The 20,474-nt window shown below is 39.6% G+C and overlaps 1 protein-coding gene across 4 annotated transcripts in view; it reads left to right on the top strand.

The window, feature by feature from the left end:
* CEP85L (centrosomal protein 85 like) overlaps positions 1 to 16,766 on the top strand; it is a 140,092-nt gene extending 123,326 nt beyond the window's left edge. For 3 of the 4 annotated variants that reach the window (XM_048492193.1, XM_048492208.1, XM_048492218.1), the window contains exons 11-13: positions 6,796 to 6,903; positions 9,681 to 9,894; positions 10,802 to 16,766. In XM_048492193.1, coding sequence (XP_048348150.1) covers positions 6,796 to 6,903; positions 9,681 to 9,894; positions 10,802 to 10,962 — 483 coding nt within the window. In that variant the 3' untranslated portion in view covers positions 10,963 to 16,766. The remainder of the gene's footprint in view (positions 1 to 6,795; positions 6,904 to 9,680; positions 9,895 to 10,801) is intronic. The other variant, XM_048492201.1, reaches the window with a different exon arrangement.
* The last annotated feature ends 3,708 nt before the right edge of the window (positions 16,767 to 20,474 follow it).

Genomic DNA, 20,474 nt, shown 5'->3' on the forward strand with positions numbered 1-20,474 from the left:
CCACAGCAGCAGGATATCCACACCACCCCCACCCCCATACATTCCTTCATTTTCCCCCACTTTTATCCTAACTCTTTCTACCCCAAAGCACCCAAGACAAATTACAGTAATAATAAAACACTATTGGTACCAACATATTCATTATAGATGCAACAAAATATAAATGTTGACACAACTAGTATAGGACTGTGTAAATTGGCTGTGTGTAAATTGCATATGAATATACCTGCAAATGACCATAATATTTATATTGCAGCAAATGAAAACCTGCAGGGTTTTTAAAAAACCAAATGATAGCAAATATGACCCCATGTGTAACTTACCTAGAGTAAAGTATTATAGGGCACGTTTAAAATATTTTTTGAAAGAAACACAATACTTCATCTACATAATAATACTGTATGATCAACAGTAAGATATATTGTTAAGAATTTAAAAGCATTTCAGCATCTGTTGAACTGTTCCAAAACTATCTCTTTAATCTCTTCAGACCAGGGGCTGGGGAGCAGCAGCAGCAGAAGGCCATTGCTTTCACATCCTGCATGTGAGCTCCCAAAGGCATCTGGTGGGCCACTGCAAGTAGCAGAGTGCTGGACTAGATGTACTCTGGTCTGATCCAGCAGGCTCTTTCTTATGTTCTTTAGTGCTGTTATTGTTCTCTGGGAGGTATGAGACAGTTAAGAACAAGTTTCAAAGAATTGGTTTAAGTAGGTACATAATTGATAAGTTTTAATGCAGGTTTAAGAGTGTGGTGCTGGACTTCAGATAAGAAAATAAGTGACCATATGTGCTGTTTGCTTGTGTTAATTTTTATTTCTATCCCTCTTTTCTCTCTGACTGGGGTCACTGGGGTCCCCAAACCATTTTTGATATCCTTCTCCTCCACTTGATCCACACAGCAACAAGCCTGTGTAATAGGTTAGGTTGAGGGATTGTGGGGGATCCAGGGTCACCTAGTAGACATAGTAGTGGTTTGTTGTGGTGCTGCATATAATGGCTACGATTCTGGTTTAAATGGAAATCTGGTCATGAGAAACATATGGCCAATGTCACACTTAAATTGGACCTCATAATTCTATAAGAATGTAATTCACTAACAAACACCATAATTTGAAAAGTCCTTGTTTAACATGAATCTGAGACAGTCAGTCTTCAGAGAAAAATGTTGTATGAAGTAAATTGTCATAATTCTATCATGTTTCAAATCCTTTCCTGGGATTTGAAAAAGACATTGCCTTCTGAGCTGTGAAGTTAAAACTCCAAATTATTCCCAAAATGAGATTTTCTGTGGCAGAACCTCCAGTTCTCTTTCAAGTAAAAGAAAACTGGATTTATTTCAGAAGAAAGGGGAGATATATAACAGACTTTTCTTACAGATATTCTGACTAGAGCTTGTGGTAGACCTCTGGGCACACTGTGATGCAGCATGCAAGAATTGTGACTAATGGTACAATCCTGAACAGTTACCTCCTTATAAGCCCATTGACTTCAGCGGACTTAGAAGGCTCCAATGCTGCTTAACCCTGTACTGTAACTCTATTAGTATGAAGTGACGAGGGTCCCTCTCAAAGATTTGCAGCAGTGGAATGAAGTAGAAGTTTTGATGCTCAGTGGCTTTGGTTTTGTTAATGGTCAGAGTGAGGAAGTTCAAACATTTCCATTTCTAGATCTTAGCCAAAAATGCATTGCATATCAGCCTATCAGCATGGATATATGAGAAGCTATTTTGCCCTGGAATAAGACCTTAAATTCAACCAAGGGAGGGGGATACAGTGTCCTTAATATGTAATGATTTTATATCAGTTCCTTTTGTGAACTAATGAGTATATACATGTGAGAATCATGCCATGACCATAACTTATTGTTAGTACTTCTCACAAAGTAGAAATGATAATCAGGAATTATTTATGTGTTTTTACATTATCAGACTATTGGGGAAATGTTGGCAAGTGATCACATCTCACAATAATGAAAAGAGAGAAGCAGGGTTGAAAACATATAGCCTAGTGCTTTGAAAGAACTGGCATTTGGTGAATGGAGTGTTGCTGAGTCACATGGTCAGCGGTATAAGAAAATTCTTTGACTAGCCATTGCAAATTCAGAATTGCCCTAAAGAAGCATTATGAATGAACAAAGGTGCCCATGAAGCAGTTGAAGCTGATGACAGAAATACAAAGCATAATGTCCATAGCTGGCTTACTGTCACCTTAGTATAAATGAGGGCTGGTTTATATGTAGCTCTTTTATTTGGTAGCTGTAACCACATGGTGAGTGTTACTGGCTTCCCACTCTGCTGGAAAGCTTTTTTTGTGGCTATTTGCGGTAAGGTGACGAAAAAATAGCTCAGTCTGCTGGTAAGCAGCTGCATGTAAATAGTTCCGCACAATAACAGTTGTCTCATGAAGTTATTTAAAGCACCTGTGAGGTAGCAACAGCATAGAGCCCTGACCTAATATACTTGTTTAATTGTAATCATAATGTTTTGTAACTGATTGGGTTGAACGTAGAGTTGCAGGATAAAATGCAAGAGATGTACTCTGAAGCTTAAAATGTTACTCCTTTTTATAATGGTTAATTTGTAAACTAGTTTCAGAATGTTTCTAGGCTTCTGTCATGGGAATGAGAGTGTTGTTAGGATGCCCCACACATCATCCCTCTTCTATTCTGCCCTCTTCAGCCCCAGATCAGGCAAGGGACTTGACTGGCTGCCATCACTTTGGTTCAAAGGCTTGACTGGGGAGAGCCCAGACAGCTTGTTGTTCAGTCAGGGTGTTCCCTGCTGAAAGGCCAAGTATGAAGTGTGAAGGTAAAGTGAATGGAAAACGCTGATGTATTAGCAAAAATCTCACACAAAGAAGCCAGCCAAAAAAAACAGTAGACTGTTTCTTTCTCTGTAGGTCCATCTTACCCTCCTTAAGTGAAAGATCATCTCTGCTGCTTATCTTCAGGAAATGGGGAATCCCCCTTCTTTTGAAGGGTTTTATATGTGCCCTCTCAACACTCGACATCCTTAACAGCTATGGGCTTTCAACTGGACTTCCCATGGAAGTTTGTTCAACATTCTCATTACCACCACAGAAAAGGCCTTGTGCATGGTAAATGATAACTGCATTAAAACAACAGAATCAGAAGCTGAAGAGATATATTCCTTGAAATATATTCCTTGGCATTCCTTGAAACAGTTGTGAAACTAGTCACAATTATGAAACGGCTATATTTTTTTTAAAAAAGAAAAACTCTGTTTATCAAAGATTTGCAAATTCAAGTTCAAGTTGTGGGAATTCTGGGCCAAACTAGATGTTATGGTGACCTCAGGTCTGATCTGTTGATGCCAACAAGTTAAAGCTTAATGAGATGATTGGCTGTGAGGGCCGTGAGGACTGATCAGACCCACAGCAGGGTAGGATGAGGCACCCTTGTTTTCCCCTCCCATGCCTTTCAAATACTGGAACAGCCCCACTGTAGCTGTTTTTGTGCTTAGAATGAGATGGGGTAGAGAAACAAGAATCCTTCGTCCTCCTGCGCTGCAGACCCAATCGTTTTTAAGTCCCTTTGTTAGGCATTAAAATGGTGATGGTTTAACCCAAGGGTGCTGTCATGTCTAGTTTAGCCCATCTAGAGTGGGAGAAGTAATGCAAGATCAGGATTGGGTCGAGGAAGCTTTTCAAGAAGATACTAGAATTCAGAGCAAGCAGCAGACTCAACATTTATAGGAAAATATGTATGTGGTTAAGAGAAGCAGAGATTTCAGGGAAATAAAGCTCTGCAAGTCAGATTTTCTTTGTCCATTTCCTTTTTGTCAGGGATGGCCAGGAAACTGAAGTCAGGCATCCTCATTAGTCCCAGCTACACAGTGGACAGCTGAGAGTGAGCCTTAACAATGGCGAATGACAAAATCTCTTGCTTCTTGCCTTCCAAAGTAATAGCTGTTCAGCTCTCAAGAGCCTATGAACAATTAATTCATGGACTATAAAATTGCTGCTTTTGCCATAGTAGAAACAGTCTAAAACTTAAGTAGATATTCGATATGAACTGAGATGCAGAATCAGTCAGCGCTTTTATTTCAGTGAGTGGAAATTTTGCTAAGTTCCTAATAATGGAAGGATAGACTTGAAAAGAATTTCACCCTGCTAGTCACGATTAAATTAGCATAAATTTGACACTTGGTGGGTAAGACACAAAGTTTGGAACAGATTGTGTTGAGCAGTAATTTTAGACACAGTGCAATAGAGTTTATTCTGAGTTCCTCAAAAAGTCACTGGTATTCAGCTAATCCAATCCTCTCTCAGGAGCGTGATGTGGACAGATGGATGAATCTTCCTCTTCTGTATCCAACCATTTAGACTTCAAAGACTATTTATAATTATGGATTCAAGGAGGGTGTCCTCTCTCCAGTTAGTCTTTCTGCCAGAAAGAAGAAATGCAAAGTTTGCAGACTCTTGCAGCCTACAGTATTAGAGACCACAGTTAGGGGGAGAGAACTCAAGGCCCATCTCTGCCCCCATTTTCTTGTTAGCCAGCTAAATAGGCCTTACACTAAGGAAGGGATGAAAGTATGAGTAAGAGAAAGAGATAGGTGGCAGGAATGCCAGGAAATTGCATAGTTCAGTTCTCCTTCAGTAAAGAGTTTAGAACTGGGGCTATACAACTAGAGTCAAGGGGACCTTTTAACCATATACAATTCTTATTTTTTCATGAGGCAAGTTTTTCAAGACTGATGTATATGTATCTGGTTTTCTTTTCAAGATTACGTTTCACAGACAACAGTTATCCAAGCCTTGTCATTTCTTGTCACAAAATTCCCAACCTGTTCCAAATGCTTGTGGATTTTCCAGGAAGAATTTCTAGCACAGTGGAGCAAAGCAGCAGGTCCCTTCATATTAATATTCAAAGATCAACAGACCATCTTCTTAATCCTTGGGATAATTAACAGGAAAGTGTGCTAACATTTATTGACTTGAATGAAGCATATCTCTACGTTCCAAGCCACGAAATGTTTGCATATTAAATCTACCCTTCAGTTTATCATCACCACCAAGATGTTCTTGAAAGTCCTTGTAGCAACTTGCCTCTAACAAAGAGACAGCAGATGACCTTACCTGGATAGCTTGTAAGATCCTCCATGACGTAGAGATAGTCCTGAATATCAAAACCCTGAATGCTTCTGAGTTTGCCAGCTGGAAGAATTCCCAGTTCCATCTTCCTGACTTTTCTGTCTTGGCATTGCTGTAGACACATAGGAAGAATCCCAGAGCTCCTGGTGAAGGACATCTTCAAATGACATCTGCCTCACCAACAAGTTCTAATCAAACCATATGTACAGTTTATGCTAGACTCCAGGACACAATAATGTCCTGTAGTGAGACCTTATAGTGGGCTGAGTCCTCATTTCAATCTCTCTAGCTGTTTCTCTTCCCTGTTCCAGAGTTAGATCTTGAATAGCTGAGAGTCTGCTTATCCAGGAGAATCGTTGTTGGTGATTCACTCACAGGCAGCAGCAATTCTGCTTCGAAAGCCAGAAAGGTCTCACTGCACTTTTTGTATAGGTCAGGCAGTCTGAACCCTTAAGGACTGTCAAATTAGCCTCAACTGGATAATGAGCCTGCCAAGCTAGCTTACGTCTCTCATTTTCTGTCTGGCTATATTGGACAGTGTTTCCGCTGTGGAAAGTATTCATTTCTGGGGAGTACTGAGATCAGCCTTCCTTATTGAAGGAGGCTAATCCAGGAATCAGGGAGCCATCTATGAAAATGATTTCTCTGAAGGAACTCTGAGCTCTGCGACTTCATTAGAATGGATGGATATTCTGAGTTTCAGAACCTGTCTTTAGTGGAGACATATGGGGACTTTTTTGCTCCTCCACTCATCTTTCCTAAGGAGGGTGATCTTGTTAACCCTGAGGCATGGCTTCACAGGCCCTGGCTTTTGAACTTTACAGACTATAAGCAGTAACTGCCTGTAGTGCAAACTCCTCTGCAGGTACATCTCTGACATAATCTCCATAAATTGGTCTCCTGTAAGAGAACAGCTGATAACATGATTTTACCTTCCACAACAAATTTCCCCTCCTTCCTGCTGAGCTCAATAGCCAGGACCCCATATTTTCCCCCCAGCATGTGACCCTAAAGGCATCACACAGCAGAGCATGCTTTAGAAAGTAATGTCAGGTCCATCCTTGGGAGTCTAAGCCAGGAAACCTATTGAAGATAATTGTTTCGACCTTATACTATCCTATTCTGCTATTGGTTAAGCTTGTATGTATTAGTACATTATAATTCCCTATAGTTAACTAGTTTGAAGTGTGGCAGTAATGTAAGTGACCATTTTTTATAGATTTAGATCTTTCAGCTTCAGTATATAACCTAGGTAGCTTCCTTTCTCAGTTTCATTTGTCTGTCAGTGTTCTCCGAAGTTATGCCTGTTGAATGCACTAGAAAAGTCTTTGCCAAATGACTGCACTGTACTCCTGTGGAGAATCATAGAGTTGGAAGAGACCACAAGGGCCATCAAGTACCCTCTGCCATGCAGGAACACACAAAGCACCCCTAACATTTGTTCATCTAACCTCTGTTTAGGTGGGAAAGTCATCAGGTGGGAAACTCATCACTTCAGAAACTATTGCTTCATTTTCTTTCTTGTCCAAATTTTGCCAAAATGAACAACTGTGCTATGCAAAGCTACGTATAGTGTTTCTACGTGACAGAAGTTCAGGAAGAACGTGTTCAAGACAGATATTGTTCAGTCTAACCACTTGTTTGTTCTGTAAGTTTTAAGGTGATTTTTCTCCCTTCCTAGTCTGTGCAAGAAAAGGCTTTGCAAGAAAAACTGATAGCCCAGAAGCTGAAAAATGAACTTGAAGAAAAGGATAAGAATATTCAGCAGTTACGTAAGACTCTGCATGAAGTAAGTTTTTTGGATGTGACAGACTCTAAAACAAACTTAACCCATCTTGCTCTGTGCATCACAAAATTAAGTTCCTCTGTTGAGAGCAAGGGATGAGGGCAAGCCAATTTCATGTCATGTGATCGGCAGCCAGCTCCTTCTTTTTCAGAGTTTTTAGAAGATAGGAGAGATGCTTCCTGTAGTTCCAACATATGAGTTTCTGTAGTTCCAACATATTTATGCTCATAATGATGTATATGCTGCTATTGTCATGGCTAACACTGGCATCTTTGGCATCACCTTCTAGAAGTGGAAAAACTGCACCTGGATTTAGTCATGGCAACTTCAGATAGCATATTGTTGAATATAATTCATTCATTCATTTATTCATTTAAAACATTTATTATCTGCCTTTCTTCCTTGTGGAACTCAAGGTGGTTTACAATATTAATAAAACAAATATAGTTACAGGGTCACAGTTTAAAAACTCCAGTTGGGACTGCCAATAAATAAAAATGAAATCAGTCAAATGCAGTCCTAAATAAAATGGTCTTTGCCTTCTGAAGATTGACCCGGGGGGAGGGGGGGCACCTCCACTAGGAGAGAGTTAGGATAATCATGAGGATAATCGTGAGGCTGCCACCAAAAAGGCCCTTTCTCGTGTGAGCATCATATAAACTTATTTAATTGGTGGTACAGTCAGGAGGGCCTCTTCCACCAATCTTAACTTGCAGCAGACCTTCAGACTCCCCAAGCCATGTAAGGCTTTAAAGGTCAAAACCGATACCTTGAATTGTGCTTGGGAGCGGATCCGTAGCCAGTATAACTTCTGTAGTATTGCGGTCATATGGTTCTGGTAGCTGGCTCCTACCAGCAGTGTAGCTACAGCATTTTGCACTAGCTGCAGCTTCTGAACACTCTTCAAGGGAAGCCCCAAGTAGTGCAGTAGTCCAGCCTAGATGTCACTAAGCCATGAATCACTGTGGCTAGGTTAAACTGAGGTAGGCACAAGCTCAGCTGGTGCAAAAACAGACTGAGCCACCTGGTTTTCAAAGGGACTGCTGTGTCAAGCAGCCCTCCCTCATTGCAAACCTGATTTTTCATGGGGAGTTTAACCCCATCCAGGAGAGGGGAGACCTGAAGTCCCTGGTCATAGGAGCGCTGCTTGCTTGGTGACCAGTATAAGGGCTTATAGCACATGTAGCAGCACTGATAAGTATACATGTGCTGGAATCCAAAAATCTGAAAACCTATCAGGCAAACTATTTTTTTAACTGAGGGAAGTTTATGGTATAACACATAACTGAGGGAAGTTTATGGTATAACACAAGGGTTTGCTGTTCAAAGGGGGGGGGGGTAAAAATCCTGCCTTCCAAATATGAAGCCCTTGGGTACTCATAAAGGAGCACCTTCTATCCTGGCTGTGAACTTTATCTGGAAATTTGTTATTTACATAGAAATTTGATCCTATGTTCACAGTACTTACTAGCTACTGAAAGTTGGCTTAAATAAAACATTTTGAAGGGTGATGGGATTTCTGTAGTCATATCATACATGGACTGAGTTCACTGTTGTTTCAGTTTGTGTCATTATTCATTAGATCAGAATGAGCCTAAATTATGGCTGTAAATCTGTAGCACCTTTCTAATCATAGTTTGTTTGGATCATTTCAGTTTAGTTTCCCTAAATTCTGTTGACAAAATCCTTGGGACTCTGAAAGTAATCACTTGTAGCCTAGCCCCTTGTGTATTGAGATCCCAATCCAGAAAATAATGAATGTCTTGTTATTGAAGAGATCTTTCCAAGGCCCTTGAGAGAGGCAATTAGCACACTTTTATTTTAAAAAATCTCATGCAGATAAGTAGCTAATTGACCACTGAACACTTATGTCAAAACTGCCTTGTCTAGGAAAAATTAAGTCGGGGGTGGTGCAGCAACTACAGGTTGTCTTGAATGACAGATGTGCCCTTGACTTTTAAAATCGGGCTTTAGGCTTGGATTCAGGAGAGACTACTTTGCATCCCCTGCCACTTTTATTAGCTCTTTTGGCAGTTTTTGACACCATGAACCGTATCATACTGCTTGAAATGTCTAGAAAAGAGGATAAGTGTAGGTAGAATGGAATTGATATGGTTTAGGTCCTTTAACAGGCTGTTCTTCAAAGATGATAGTGGAAGATGTAAAACCAGATCCATGGGAGGTGCAGTGCGGAATCTGGCAAGGATTTCTGTGGATCTTTTCTGCATCTTTTTGTTACCAGCCTCTGATTGTCTGGTGAAAAGTAGATATATTTACACTCAAATAAACAACTGGTTTACCTATTGAAACACAGAGAATCTTAAGAGGATTTATCCTGATCTCCTGCAATGCACAATAAATAACACAGGAAAGATCATGATCAATTCTTTATTATAATTTCTTGTTTGGGAGAATAACACATTTCATGTATTCAAATACATGCATATTTGAGAAATTTTCTGTTAATATGAAAGGCAGGATAAGGTGAACACAAGATGTGTCTCACTACATTACAGCCAAGCTCGCATAGACCAGCATTCTCTTTCAAAGACTAGTCAGCCAGATGTCTTTGGAAACTGTGAGGCAGGATATTACGGCGATGGCTAGTTTTCCACAGCACCTAGTTCTCAGAGGTATGCTGCCTATGAGCACAGAAGATTCATTTAAATACTACAGCTAACGCCTTTTGATAGATCTGTATTAAAAATGTTCTGGTGAAATGAATAGTACACATAAACAAAATGATGGGGTTTTTTTCTATTTTTGTCTTTTTAATGAAGAACCAAAGATTTCTGGAAGAAAATGCCTCTTTAAGAGAACAGATGCATCAGATAGAACAGTCCAGGCAGCCAGTGGCTGAGAAACTGCCTGTGGCTGACCAGTTGTTCAAGGAGATGTCTCACTGTTTGTTTGACTTGAAAGCACTTTGCAGTATTCTTACCCACAGAGCTCAGGGCAAGGAGCCTAACCTGTCTTTATTGCTGGGAATCGGATGTAAGTAATATTAATACTGCATTTTTTTTTTTTACATTAAGATACCATAATCTACACAATTAAATTTCATGCATTTCACGGGAAGAGAGTAAGGAGATGCAACAAATTGACGTGATTTCTGGTTATTTTTCAAAAGACAAAATAGATGTTTTCCAGTTTGGCACATAATCCCTCAGGAATTGTTCTTAGATTTCCTTTTTATGTGCCCAAGATTAGAACTTGCCGTGCCACCAACAAAAGAACTAGAAGATGTCCATGTACCATTGTAGGTAAGCATGAGAACAAGTGTGGTTTAGTAGTTAGAGAGTCAAACTCAGATACAAGAAACATTTTAAAAAATGTTCCTGTGTATGCCTAGAAAACCATAATATTTGCTTTCATATCTTTATATCTCTCAAAAGAGAAGTCTAATGTACAGCACAAATATATTCATATATTTCTTCGGTATCTCCAGTTATGGGTATGTGTTTTGAGAGAGAGAGAGTTCACTAATATCTTGGGGAAGGAACCTGATTGGTGAAATAGCTCTAAGAAGAAGAGCAGTTTTTAGAAGTCACGTCCTCCTGTTAAATTAGGTAGATTATTTTTGCGATCTTACTTTGATAGTAAAAATTACTAGCAGAGTTGAAAATAGTTTCTATGGTTTTGTGGATTGGAAAGAAAATGGCTTTTTGAAGTAAAAGAACATTCTTTTTAAAAGGGCACTAAAGAAGTCAGCATGAAGTTGACCTTTTAGACAAAAACATGAATTTATCTATGCTGTAGATTACATTTTTATGTAATTTTTTTATTTTATAATATGGGGGGAGGTTATGTGTATCTCATATCTGTGTGGCTCCTTCAAAATTCCTGTAACCTAATGTGAAGCTCCCCCAGGCTTTTCAAGTACCTGTTTTGTTTTTCATAGCACTGAACAGTTCAGCTGAAGATGAGAACTACCACAGCACAGAAAGCCTCTCAAAGAAGCTCTCAGAAGTCTGTCAGCTACGAAAGGATATTGATGAGTTGAGGACTATAACATCGGACTGTTATGCTCAGGACATGGGAGAAAATTGCATTACACAATGATAAAAGGTTTGTCCTCTCAACAGCAGTGACTGAGTTATTAAGTGCTGTTCCGGTGGTAGTTCCTTGTATTTCTGTTATGGAGCCATACTGTAAGATGTGCTCTTTGAAGCAAGTCAAAGGATTTCAGATGCTTGCTCGTGGTGATGAAGCAGTCATTAGTGGAAGAATATGGTACATGCTGTAAGGAAAATGTGATTTCTTCAAAACTACTGAATGTAGGTCCAAGCTGTGAAGAATGTGCTACTGTTGATGGAAGTACAGGATTTTGATTCTTCTCTGATGACCCATAAATATAACTGTCCACATTGTATCCTGGAGTCAAAACATATGTCCAGAAGAGGGCACTAATTACTGCTGTGTTATCTCTTCCCCCCCCCCCCCCCCCAATAATAGCATGGGAGACAAGATGAGCGCTGAGAATCCTGTTGTGGAAAGTACAGAGGCGGAGCGAGGGGAAACTGCGCCTGGGGCACACACACGCTCTGCACCCCTGCTGCAGCGTCGCCTGCCCCACAACACCCCCTTGACAGCCCGGCCATTCCTCCGCCACTGCTCCGCCCAGGGCGTCCCCCCACCCCACCGGCGCAGTGACACTGGGAAAGTAGTCTAAAGTTCCTGATTATCTGTGGGCATTAAATCTGTGAACAGTAGTATGGATACTCCTGCAAAGACCTCTGTAATGTGGACAGGCATGTTGAATCAAAATAGCCTACCTATTTGCTGTCTCAGTTTGGTAAGGGCTAGGGTTTTTTAGCAGTTAATTGTCAATTATTATCAGTATTTTTCTCTTGCGCAAAGCAGAAAAGCACCGTCCACAATTCAGGCTAAGTAAGCATAAGCTGTTCTTAGAATTAACCACCATCTTATTGAGTTGATCTTTTGAGCTGTTTTAATGTTTGATAAAGACTGTTTGAGGGATTAAGATGTAAAGACTAGAAAAGATATATATTTTTAAAGGCACACAACTAAAGGTTAGGAGAATGTTGCCTCTTGCCAGTTAATCTACACTTCAGATGTGTTCAGGGACTCACTCTGACATCCAGGCAGATTAAAAACATGGAAAGCAATGCTTCCTGTCCACAAGACCTGAAAGCAGCATTTCCATCTAGTGATTAGATGCCTAGGAATGCTCAAGAACTGACAAATGGTTAACCGAAAGCCACTTCATGACTTGGGCGTTATGCAAATCTGTTTTGCTGCACTGAAACATATATATCTTCTGTCAAGTCAAGTTTTCTGTAACTTTATTCTGTGACAATCAATTATGTACAGAAAGGAATACTTTCTTTTAGAAGAAAAAGAGAGAAAGAAGAAAATAAGGCACATTTTGCTTGCTTTTATTACAACTAGTGTGTACAAGGCTTGAGATTGCTCTTTCTAGTAGTCATTGCTCAAAGAGAATACAAGTTTGTACTGAGTGAATTGTCATTTTCTGTTTCTTGTGTTAATTTCTCCAAATGTCATTTTTATAAGGCTAGCAACAATATTTTTTTCAAACATTATGAGAGTTAAGTTTAAATATCATGTGTATATTATTTTAATTATTTTAAAAACAATTGTCGGTATAACAAGCTTTATTTATTTATATAGATGTTCCTTGTTATACTGTTCTGGCTTCTGTCTGCGTAAGTTTATTTTAACTACTGTTCAGTGTTTCCAAGTGCAGATTTGTAAATATTAGATTGAAGCAGCTTCAGGCATGAAAAACAGTATTCTTCAATGTTCAGTGAGCTAACAATACTGTATATATTAAACAGCCAGAACTTCAAAGTACAAAGGTTTAGTCTTAAGTGTAGTCACTGGGAAATAAGGCCAACTTAATTCCATTAAAGTCCGACTGAATGGCACTTACGTTTAAAACTGGACTACAAGTCCGTTTCAGTGCAGATGGCTTAAAAAGACAAAATTAGTTCTTATAGATTAGTTTTTATTTCAGGAAACATTCAAAAGTGAGAGAAACTTATACAATGTGCTGTGCTGTTTAGAGATTAACAGTCTGCACTACTGTTTTAAACAGCTTTTTCCATTTACACCTTTGGCTTGCCCCTACAGTGACACTGTTTATGATATTTCTGCCAAGAATTTGGTACTGCAACCACACTGTAGAGCCATAAAAAGTTCTTTAAAAGATTTGAGGATGTAGCTGGTTTATGTAAACAGTTCAGTTCTTGGACAAATACATATTATTTCACTTTTAGATTGCTTGCAAAGACAGGGCCTTCAGTTAACTGACTAAACAAAACAGGCCTCAGCTCAATTGCATAGGTCCTTTCCTGTGTCTTAACACTTTTAGTACTTGGGGAAGATAGCAAATTTAGAATGTTCTTGGGTTCAGACTGTGTTGAATTATAGGGCAAAAGGAATTGGACTGGGGAAATTTTCAGGGCACCACTCCACTGACCCAGCCTTCATTTACCTTTTTTCACTGCCAATTTACACACACTTCTTTCACTTTGGTCCCATTTTTGTTCATAACAAGCTTCTTCCTAAAACTGGGTACCACATAAAAAACATGACGTCATGTTGTCACAAGCAGATCTGGTTAACATTGCTAAGTGGACAGCCCAATCCGGGGGGGGGGGTAGATCGGGGCCGGGGACAGCACTGCCAGACTGTCTCCAAAGAGACATTCAGTGGCGCAAGTGCCAGGGGAGAAGGGAAAAATCTCCCCCCCCTCCCCGGGAAAAGTGATGTATGCCACACATTTTGGTGGCATAAGTCTGCACTGCTGGGAGGGGGCTTTCCTGGACTGAAAGTACATTGTGAGCCAATTAATGTCACTCCGCCTCGGGAATGCTACCTATTATGCTGGTGGAGGCATTTGTGGTGGAAACCCACCACCATAGGCGCCAACTTCCAAGTTTGGCTGCTATGCAGCCGGGTGGTGACCCAACACCAAGGTAAAAAGCCCAATGCTGTCGTCCATGCCACTTTGTGCAGTGCAGTGGGCATGGATGTTGGCATAGGGCATCTGCCACTTCCAATGCAGCTGCAGCCCCTCCCCCTTTAGATTTCACTGTTAGAGTAAAGGGCCATGTTGTATGCCATCATTCTGAATTGGGAAACATGCCTCTGGTTTACAGTGGCTCCCAAAAATATTCCTCCCAAAAGGAGTAATATTAAAAGTCTCACAAATTTTGGCTTAGTTCTATTTTCTGTTTGATTTCTTTTGTTTAGCATTTTTCATTGTGGAAGTAGTTTATTTTTAATTAGCTCATGTTTAAACCACAGTGCATTTTTTGTAGATAAATAGAATATTTTGGAGCACTTAACTTTTAAAGATTGACCACTAGAAACAAAAAGCCTTCAATAGTCAATTGTAGAATGAAGAAGAAAACATCCAAATGTGCTATAGACAATGGCTGTTAATTTTGAAAATTATACAAGTTTTGCATGCTCTGCTGTTTGTCAGGAGTGTTACAATACAAGGGTATACATTAAAGAGAATAACTTGTTTATTGTTATGCATAATACATTAAGTAATATGTATGTGCAATACAGTATAAAATTACCAGTCCTAGCTGAACAGAATTTCTAAAAAATTAATTTTCTTAGGGGTAATGATGGAATAATTATGCCATTTTAGATGGTATGTATACATTCTGTATAAAATGCCTTCAGGACCTTTGAGTTAGAAAGATAGCATAGCAATAGGTTAAGTAAATGCATTATAAATAGTATACCTCTAAGAAAGCAACAAGGTCAAAATACACTGGGCCATTTGCTAAAAGTAAAACGAGTCCTCTAGAGCACTTCGGATGCTTTCTTCTCAGTTATTGTGACTAGCCTGATGGAGCATGTAATTGCTTGTTCAGAGGAGAAGGGTGGGCTGAGTTCAGTGCCCCCCCCCCCACCCTCAAGAGTTGATTGATACTGTCAGAGATCCCCACCTGGTTTAGTCCAGCATGAGGGACAGAATATGAGCACATCCCTGGGTGTTGGGGGCAGAAATATAGCAGTGGCAGCTGCATGGCCATATTCTTTCCGGTGCAGAAGAAACTTCTGTATATTAGTGACTAGTGTTTTCTGCCACCTTCAAATTAAAGCAACAGAAGAAGGTGGTAGCCAAAGAGAGCAAAATTAAGCAAGTAAAAAAACTCAAACTTCTTTTTCCTTGAAATTAATTTCTTACAATAGGACCTGCAATTTAAGAAGCTGAAGAGCCTGATAGTTTATAGTGGTGTTTAACTAACTTGAATGTTATATAAGCTGTTCATGGGCTTTTCAGCTGCTTAAAATGTATGTCTAGTCCCATTCAGTACTTTTATGAGAAATCGCTAATATTAAAAATGGTATTAATGAATAAGCTGATCCAGTCATGTCAACCTTTTGACATATTTGAAGGAGACAATCTCAAGGGCTAAAGTTTTGTCTGGTAACAAACATGAAGATTGATGGCAATTTTCATATAGCAGGTTGAATTTATAGAATTGTATAAATGACATGTTTTTGTAACTACTGTAATTCAAGAATGTATTTCATAAAGCTGTTTGAGAAGTGGTGGTGTTCACAGATAACTGATACTACTATTTATATATCAGATAAAATGTTCATACAGGTTTCATTTAAGTTAGTTGAGCAAATTTGACTTTATAGTCCAATTGGTTTCTTTGTTACAATCCTGCACACTTGTACTTTGAAATAAGTTCTCAAAATAAGCCCCAACTCACCAACATTTTATAATTATTATGTGTAGGATATGGTGTTAATTTTTCAGCTTCTAATTTGAAGGTTTAAAAGCAGAATAGATCTGTATTTTTAATAGGTTGCCGCTGTCACCCACCCAGGCTAGAGTCTTTTTAAAAACAGGACAGAATTAGGTGCATGAACTAAAGTTGCTTTTGTCTTCCATTACTGCAATTTGTGTTATAATTTTCACTTTTCTGAAGGAAATGGACATGAATTATTTCTTGCCAGATTCCAAAATGCAAAACAAGGTACACATCAAGTTTTCTTTGTCTAAATCTAAGCTGGGGCTCAGTTGATTCAATCACCGAACACCACATTTGTCATTCACTAATGCCTCCATAAATCGGTTTATTTTATCATATTGGTTTGGTACAACATTCTGTATTTGGATTAACCATCATTCTGAAATGAAGGAAAACTTATTACTTTGGGAAAAGACAGTGGATATTAAAAATTGGGTCACCAGATCAATCCATCAAGATCCCCTTTTAGCAATATGAATCCCTCTGTGCCTTTTATTTTGCTTATGGCTCAAATAATTATCTCTCATTTCTGAACATTGTGAGGAAGTATCAAGTTGTTGCACTTTGTTTCCTCAGCTTAGGGATTTTTTTAGCCTGTTAGACTTTTGAGAAACAACTTCCATAAAGAGAAATATTTTGTAAAATATGTGGATGAACCTTTGAAAAGAGAGCCTGGTGTTTAGAACCCAGATTTTCTGTTATTTGGGTAATGTGTAGAAGGCTCAATCAGAATGTATTCATTTTGTATATATTATCTGTAGTTTGTTATTGGTAATCAGTGGGAGAAGACAAGGGATGCTCTTTAAAAGCACAGTTGATATGTCCTCATCAGTCTCTGTAGACTGGTAGTTTTTCAAAATGGGGTTCAGTTGAACCAGTCAGAATACCTCATGTGTAAATAGTGTTGTCATGACTTAATCAAAATGCATTCAGTATTTTTGTTATTATTAAAAGAGCCACTGGCTGGCTTGCCTCCTCAGGCCTGTCATTCTCGCCTCTTTTTGTAACCTTTTTTTTAAAGTAGAGTTTACAGCTAGAATTTTGAATGCCAAAGTTCTATTTATTAAATAATAAAGTTTTCATTGTTAATTACTAGTATTTTTCCACTCAATTTGTTTGTTTGATGTTTAAGTTTTATATTTACAGAGCAAAAATAAATTTTGTTACAAAATCTGAAAATGTTCTTCTTTACTGCGAATTAAAATTAGGAGCTCAGTGATCATTGCTGAATACCATGCATCTGTTCATAAAGTGTGTCTTTACCCAAAAACACAGGGGAAAGGGCATGAAAAAGGAGAATCGGGCACACAGTTCTACAAATGCAGCTGCTTAACCTCTGTGGAAGGACACCAGTGGAAGGGCAGTGTCACCTAATTCCCCACTCTGCACTACTTCCTTCAGTTCTGTATCACATTTTCTTGTGACCCTTCGCCTCAGTTTTTTAGAGCTCATGAGGCTGCTGAGGGAAGAGGGAAGTCGGGAAAGATCTCTATCTACAAGGGCCCTTGTGCCCGCAGTTTACACCAGTGGTTCTCAACCTTCCTAATGCCGCGACCCTTTAATACAGTTCCTCATGCTGTGGTGACCCCCAACCCTAACATTTATCCATTTTACAGATGGAGAACACTGATGCAGAGAGTCTTAGGCGACCCCTGGGGGTCCCGACCCACAGGTTGAGAACCACTGGTTAAGAGGAACTAGCCCTTTGTTGGGCATTAATAAGGCCTTGGAATCTCTCTTGGGAAGTATAGCCTTTGACATGTCTAAAAAAATGACCAAAGCAAAAAATGGAGAGGGTGGGAGAGAGTGAAAGAGGTCTAGGTACAGAGTTGCATCATATGTTTCTGCTTTAAGGCTTATGCTATGTTTGCATAACTTTTCTACCCAGTAAAATTCTGAAAATGTTGCTTGTATACTTTATGGCCATCATCTAGTGCAGCATTGTCTGTAAGCGTGTGAAATGCCATCAAGTCACAGCCAACATGGTGGATTTCCGATGAAATGTAATATGCTTATGGCTGTGATCGAATATAGTTGATAGGTGTATTATTTCAAAATTCTAGGTAATTTCCCCATTAAAGTTATACTGAGGTTTACAATTTTAAATGATTACAAATAACAAGATAATAAAATTAAAAGAAATTAACAATGAAAAGTCTACTGGCAAAGCGAGAAAATATCAGAAACATATAACTAGGAATTTTAACAAACCTGGCAAAAAATGAAAAAATCTGTTTGCAACTAAAGGCTCATATCCTGGCATATCTGTCAAGGAACAAATTATCCATCAAGGAACAAGAGCTACAGCACCATCACAAAAAGATGTGCCCCTCTTTCGATTAAGCAGATGCCATAATTTCTCAAAGTCCAGAAAAACTGGAAGTGTTTCATCAGAAGTATCACTATGTCTGAAAAGTAGAAAAGAGCAAGAATCCAGAGGTACCTTAAAATCAAACAAAATCTCTTGCAAGGTATGAGCTTTCATGACTCACAGCTCACTTTTTCAAATACAGATATCTGAACAAGTGAGCTGTGACTCATGAAAGCTTGTACTTGGTCAAAAAATGTATTAGTCTTTAGGGTGCTACTATACTCTTGCTTTTTTTCTACTTCTACAGACTAAACCAGCTACTTATCATGATATGTTTCTGAGAAGCTTATCTTGGATTCATTATGGAACATTCAAGGGGAAGGAAAAAGTTGAGTTTCCTTTAAGAGTATTCTGGGTTGGAAAAATGCATAGTAGAATGGAAGAGCCCAAAAAGGGAAAGTATTATGAATCAAGTTATTGTAAACCTGGTCCAATAGGTTATTTTAGTTGTGTAAAAAGAATATGTGAGAAAATAAACCCAAATATATTTCTCACTAATCTAATGTCATGAAGGGCGTATGTTTGGCAAGGAGAAAAATGCCATGCAAGGCCTTTTAACTTCCAGTGCCTGTGACAGACTTATGGTCTCTGGTTCAAAAGAGGTTGACTCAACTGGTTTCCTCAGGCAAGCCACTATCCAATTAAAGTTACTAGTATTATAGCCCAATCCAGATTGGGGGGAGGGGGAAAAAGCTTGGTGCAGTTGGGGACAATGCCACAAAGGCAGCACCATGCCATCTTCAAAGGAGCTCCTGGCAGCCCAGCAAACTGGGAGTGGGGTGGGGGGCAGAAGAAGAAGAAAAGTTTGGATTTATACCCTACCTCAACGTGGCTTACAAACTCATTTCTCTTCCTCTCCCCACAACAGACACCTTGTGAGGTAGGTGGGGCTGAGAGAGTTCCAAAGAACTGTGACTAGCCCAAGGTCACCTAGCAGGAATGTAGGAGTGTGGAAACGCATCTGTTTCACTAGATAAGCCTCTGCCACTTAGTGAGAGGAGTGGGGAATCAAACCCAGTTCTCCAGATTAGAATCTTAACCACTATACCACACTGGCTGCTGCCTGGATAACCCCATTGGGAAAACAAACCTATGCTGTGTGTTATCGTGGCATAAGTTGAAGGGCTACATGGGGCATTCCCAGGCTGAAAGCTTAGTGGAAGCCAACTGAAGTCGGCTCCACCTTTGGGAACACGCCAAGCCTACTCCAACCATTCCAGTGTCTATCTTTAGGCAAGCACAGCTCTGTAAGGGACAGGCTCTTCCAGGTTGGGTGCCACAGAGCTGTGCGGTACCCACTGCAGCCTTGTTTGCCCTCCCTGATGATGTAGTTGCCACTTACACCAACAATGTGGGCAAACATGCCAGCACGACCCCATGCTGGTTCCAGGAGCTGCACTGTGAATCCCTGGATTGGATTGTTAATGTACTTTACACGTTTGAGAGAATACAAGTAGAGTTTTTTAATATTGTAAAATGTTATACAAATGTTAAATAAGAGTAGCTGACTCTAGCCCTCAATTCCCATGTCGATGACCCTGCTTCTATACAAGGTGGGTTCTTGCCTTCCTGCCACAATGTCAGGTTTTCACTGAGGGGAGGGTCTCAGCAGAATTCTTGTTGACAACAGAAGTCAGACAAGGTATGGAAATACGGCAGATCAGCTCCCTATTTTGTAAGGTATTTGTTCAGGAGCTACAGCTTCCCCTGAGCAATGCCCTGCCTGTTTTTTTCCTAAAAAGCTGGTTGGCCACTGTAGACAACAAGATGTTACACCAAATGGGCATCTGATCTAATCTCATAAGGCTCTTCTTATGCTTCTGGATGTCTTGAAGGAGGAGCTGGTTCAACTTTGAAGGCTTCTCATTCACAACTGCATGTATCTACATACCGTGTTTCCCCGAAAATGAGACAGTGTCTTATATTAATTTTTGCTCCCAAAGATGCACTATGTCTTATTTTCAGGGGATGTCTTATTTTTCTGTGTTCTGTTCGTCGGGAATGCTTCCAAACAAAAACTTTGCTACGTCTTACTTTTGGGAGATGCCTTATATTTCACACTTCAGCAACACCTCTACTATGTCTTATTTTCCGGGGATGACTTATATTCGGGGAAACAGGGTATCACTATGTAAGTCACACAGCGAATACTTTTCTTATTAGTAGAACTGGAGAAGAACAAAGGTACCATACAACTCTGGGGAGGAAAGGGAAAATGGAGAAAATCCTGGTTTACATGCATACATTCATGTGTTAATTTTGGTAACACCAGAACCTGTAAAGGTTGCCACCTGCGGCTAACATCAAGGATTGATGGGGCAGCTCTGTAATCAATGTGCAGGTCACACTTGGTCATGCATCTAATTAAGTGTGCTCTATTACATGAACACAGTAAGTTTACTAGTTTTCTAAAAGGTACGCAACTCTTT

Source organism: Sphaerodactylus townsendi, linkage group LG01, assembly GCF_021028975.2.
Source record: "Sphaerodactylus townsendi isolate TG3544 linkage group LG01, MPM_Stown_v2.3, whole genome shotgun sequence".
NCBI lineage: Eukaryota > Metazoa > Chordata > Lepidosauria > Squamata > Sphaerodactylidae > Sphaerodactylus > Sphaerodactylus townsendi.